This window comes from Montipora foliosa, chromosome 10, assembly GCF_036669935.1.
Source record: "Montipora foliosa isolate CH-2021 chromosome 10, ASM3666993v2, whole genome shotgun sequence".
NCBI classification, from domain to species: Eukaryota; Metazoa; Cnidaria; class Anthozoa; order Scleractinia; family Acroporidae; genus Montipora; species Montipora foliosa.
The window spans coordinates 31,465,450-31,470,449 of NC_090878.1; the positions used below are offsets into that span (position 1 = coordinate 31,465,450).

At 40.6% G+C, this 5,000-nt stretch overlaps 1 protein-coding gene across 2 annotated transcripts in view; it reads left to right on the forward strand.

Moving 5' to 3' along the window:
- The window catches only part of LOC137973573 (tetratricopeptide repeat protein 28-like), a 20,602-nt gene extending 16,090 nt beyond the window's left edge, over positions 1 to 4,512 (forward strand). For both annotated transcript variants that reach the window (XM_068820414.1, XM_068820413.1), the window contains 2 exons: positions 1 to 2,209; positions 2,629 to 4,512. The exon at positions 1 to 2,209 is cut by the window's left edge and continues 573 nt beyond it. In XM_068820414.1, the coding sequence (XP_068676515.1) occupies positions 1 to 2,209; positions 2,629 to 2,648 (2,229 nt within the window). In that variant the 3' untranslated portion in view covers positions 2,649 to 4,512. The remainder of the gene's footprint in view (positions 2,210 to 2,628) is intronic.
- The last annotated feature ends 488 nt before the right edge of the window (positions 4,513 to 5,000 follow it).

Here is a 5,000-nt window from a genome sequence, read left to right on the forward strand (position 1 = left end):
GCGAAGGAAGTAGGAGATAGGGCCAAAGTGGGAGCGGCCTATGGCAATCTCGGAGGTGTCTACAGTGAGATGGGCAACTTTAAGCAAGCCCTGGAGTACAATAAAGAATATCTTAGTATTGCGAAAGAAGTAGGGGATAGGGACTGGGAGGGAGGGGCCTATTGCAGTCTGGGAAATAACTATGATAGAATGGGTAATTTTAAGAAAGCCATAGATTACCATAAACAGCATCTCAGCATTGCGAAAGAAGTAGGGAATAGAGCCAGTGAGGGAATGGCCTATTGTAATCTCGGCTGTGCCTTTGACACAATAGGCAACTTTAAGCTAGCCATAGAGTACCACAACCAAGACCTTAGCATTGCAAAAGAAGTTGGGGATAGGGCCGGGGAGGGAAAAGCCTATGGCAATCTCGGAAATGCCTATAAAGGTCTGCGCGATTTTAAGCAAGCCATAGAGTACCACAAACAACGTCTTAATATTGCAAAAGAAGTAGGTGATAGGGCCGGGGAGGGAAGAGCCTGTGGGGATCTCGGCAATGCCTGTGCCAGTCTGCTCGATTTTAGGCAAGCCATACAGTACTACAACCAACGTCTTAGTATTGCGAGAGAAGTTGGTGATAGAGTTGGGGAGGGGAAAGCCTATTGCAATCTGGGGCTTGCCTGTTTCAGCAAGGGTGAGCTTGAAAATGCTATTTCCTTTTTCAAAGAAAGTCTTAGTATTGCTAAGGAAACGGGGAACCCAATAGAGCAGGGAAACGCATGTTGTGCGTTAGGAAGTGCCCATGAATTTTCTGGTTCCATCTGCACAGCCCTTAATTACTATCGCTTAAGCGTAAAATATTTTGATGAAACAAGGCGTCTTCTTCAGTCAGAAGATTCATGGAAAATAAATTTTCGTGACACAAAACAAGGGCCGTACACAGCTCTGTGGAGAGCACTTTTGAAGAATGGAGAGGTTGATGAGGCTTTACATGCCGCTGAGCAAGGACGAGCACAAGCTTTGACAGACATTTTGAAGGTGCAATATGGCGTTGATGAAGAACTTTCCACAGAAGTTACGACGAAGGAAACTGTCTCTGCTTTATTAGAATGTCTACCTTCACAAACAGTTTTCACAGCACTTGAAGGAAACACGATCAGTTTCTGGCTGCTGAGAAAAGATAGCATGATGCACTTCAGGCAAAAAGAAATCGAAAATGAAAGTGCTGAATCACTGATGAAAACTACGCTCAAACAGATTAACATGGGAACTGTTACTCAATGCGAGAACCGCTCGCTTAACCGACAATGCGACAAATCCCCTTGCCTTAGAGAAGCTGTTCAGGAAATCTCTCCGTCCTTGAGGCTCTCCGTCAACTGTTTGCAGCCATTGTATGATGTCTTAGTCAGTCCAATTGAAGATTTGCTCCAAGGTGATGACCTAGTCTTTGTTCCTGATGGACCATTTTGTTTGGCGCCTTATTCTGCATTGAGTGACTCTGTCAGGATTCGTACTGTTCCATCGTTGACCGCATTTAAAGTAATCGCCGGTGCACCTGATGACTTTCCCTGTAAGAGTGAGGCACTGCTAGTGGGAGATCCCTGTTTAAAAGAAGTTACTCACAACAATGGCGAACCAATTGAACAGTTGCCCTGCGCAAAGAAAGAGGTTGAGATGATTGCAGAACTTCTGCAGACCGGGCCTCTCACTGGCAGAAATGCAACAAAAAATGAGGTGCTGAAAAGAATGAAGTCAGTTGCTTTAATCCACATTGCTGCACATGGAGATCCTGAATTTGGAGAAATTGCTTTGGCCCCAAATCCAGAACGCGCATCCCAGGTCCCTGAAAAGGAAGATTACTTGTTAACAATGAGTGATGTTCATGCACTTCGACTTCAGGCAAGACTGGTCGTGCTGAGTTGCTGTCATAGTGGTTGGGGAGAGCTAAAATGTGAGGGTGTGGTGGGAATAGCCAGGGCTTTCCTGTGTGCTGGTGCCCGGTCTGTTCTGGTGTCACTGTGGGCGATTGATGACGAGGCGACCTTGCTGTTTATGAAATGTTTCTACCAACACTTGGCAGATAACAAAAGTGCAAGTTTGTCTCTTCATCATGCCATGAAATCTGTTCGAGAGACAAAGAAGTACTGCGCAATAAAATACTGGGCGCCATTTGTGCTAATTGGCGACGATGTCACGTTTGAATTTGGGCAACACAAACTGGACAAGAATGGTAAGTGCTTTTCAAATATAATTTTAATTACAGAGAAGTAATACGTTGTACAGGGTTTTAATCGACAAATTGTCGAGAGGAACAGGAACACGTAATCTGATTTCAAACTCTGTCGCTAATGTAGTTGTTTTACAAACTGTTTTGTATGGCCATTGAGATAAATATTGTTTGCATTCATGGGATTGGACTGGCAAGAAATCACGGATTTTCAGTCACCTATGTAAAGTTAAGTTAGGCATTTAGGGCTTACATTCTACATGTCGCAGTGATAGTTGAATAGGAACTGGTCCTGCCGTTATTATAACTAAGCACAAACGGTGGATTACCATAACTTTTTTTTATTCATTTAGCAATCAGAAATATATCCCGATTTGCCTTTTAACCCACTATCTCTTTTCTTTATATATATATATTTTCAGAAACAGCATCTAAAACGTGAGAAAACTACTTGTTGGCCGCTGATATGTCAACGTGTCATTTTCGTTACTTCTATTGTATGGCTGGTTGAAAACCTCTGAAAGCATTTGTACCCAAGTGGCGATCATGCTAAGGTGGACAAGAGATATGTAAATTTTGGTAAAGTAGGTTCATTAACTTATTTTACCAAGAAATTCAAGGAATAGTAAGATACTGATTCTTTTGAGCTTCCGGGCAGATTTAGTTAATCACCTAACAGAAAATCGAGGACTTGACAAAATGGTCTGCTTACATAAATGAATTTTCTCCCTTTCCCGAGCAAATTTCATTTTGGGAACAGGTTTTTCCCGGGAAAAGTATCATATTTCCTTGACCATGAGATAGCTCTGTTTTGATTGGCTCTTACAACAGTGGGCGTGCTGAATCTCCTAAGGAAGACGTTCTATAAATAAATATACTCGGGAAAGGATTGACTCCCAGGCCAAGTATGGGAGAGAGAGGCTTCCCCTGATGGGCGCCTGTATAAATGTTATTTTTATTATACAGTTTTTGCGGTTTCATTCCAAAATAGTTAGTTGCTTGATCGCTTAAATAAGTATGCAATTAAAGTTTAAAGAGGGCAAAAAAAATTGTTAGGCAAACTTCCGGATTTCGTAGGCTGATTCTTCGAGGCGCGATTTCTCAGGGAAACTTCCAGAACTGATACTGATACAGGAGTGATACTTGGTCTCTGAATTAGTATGCAGGGAAAGCCTGTGGAGATATTTCATTCTACTGTATTTTTATAAACTTTCGATGCAAAATAACCTGAAGATCACAATCAATGCACATATTTGACAATGTACACTAAGTAGGAAACCCGTACTTCAAATGGGTGCTGTAATGAACTATAATACGAAAGAGTCCATTATCCAAGTGTAAGAATCTGGTAACACGTCACAGTTTTTTAAGATGGCCATGCCCGGGAAATTTGAAAATGAAAACAGTGATTTTAAAGTTCATTTCTGTCGATCAAAACACGTTTTTGGAGAAAATTGTCGAGCTGATTTGATTGCAAACATTTTTTTGTTGGGTTGAAAATTATTCATTAGTGGGAGTTAAGCGAAGGTTCCCTTTGAACTAAGTTTTGCAAGAAAATGAACAATAGACCAAATGTAATATCCAATGGGTGCTTTTCACGTTACGTTATCGTCGCCATGTTTGTGGACAAAAGCAAAAGAGCTCTCATGAGCTCCTTTTGTTCGTCCACCAGCAATTTAACTTTACATCATTGTTATCTGTGTCTCTAGAGATAGGTTACAAATCACTTATTCAAATCTCCCGGGGTTAAGGTTCTTGGTGTGTTGTACTTGCATGATGAGGCATTCACATTTAAATGATAAGGAAATACCTGGAATAAAACGTTTTATTCCCAAAGGGTTTGAATTGGGTGTAACATTGGGTCGGCCGAATTGGTCTATTGTTTATTTTCCCGTAATACTTGATTTTAAAGTAGGCACTTTTCTGACGCTGGTGGGGACTACAGGTCAATTTGGGTAAATCTTACTATTGGGTGATGGACTCTTGCATAAGTACATACAACACGATATACTCATATAATTATAGTCTAGTTATCCTAGCTTATCTTCTAAATAAACATGTGAAACCTCTAATGTTGTTTAGAAGAGAAAGCTCTGAATAATTAGTGCTTTACTCACAGAGAAAAGAGTTTAGAGTGATCTAATTTTCCTGTTATGTCTGTCAATGTGCCGTGTGAGCGAGCGTTTGTGAAAGAAGAAAAAAAGGACAAAAATTGCGAAACGAAAGATGCTTCATTATTCGGCTATGCTAACATGGAAAGCGCTCCAATACACTCTTTGTCTGATGATTCTACGTTGATATTCATAACTATTCGTATAAACATAACAACTTTCTTTAATTTTCCAGACATGTTTCGACGGTACATCCGTCATCTTCAGTGTTACATATTTTGAAATCGCCGTTGAATTTAAAGCGCGCGCGATCTTACAAACCTCGTTACATTGCGTTGTCAATATTGCGTATTAAATCAAAACAGAACAAAACAAAAATTTAAATGAGTGACGCTTAGTTCCTTACAGGGAGAGAGTCAGGTTAATGTGTTTCACCTGCTGGTTGAGATCGGGCTTCTCCCATTTTATATACATGGATTCCTTAAGCTTCACTTGGTACTTAGTGGCTGCAGAGTCCAGGATCTCGAAGCAATCCTGTGTGCAGGATGCCTTGATTGATAGAACTTTTAAGATAAACAACACTTGGATGGGGTTCCATACTGATCTTCAAAAATTGTCTGTCATTCTGCGGAGGAATCTCTTCTCTGAAAACCTTATCAACAAATATATTTCTAAATATATTC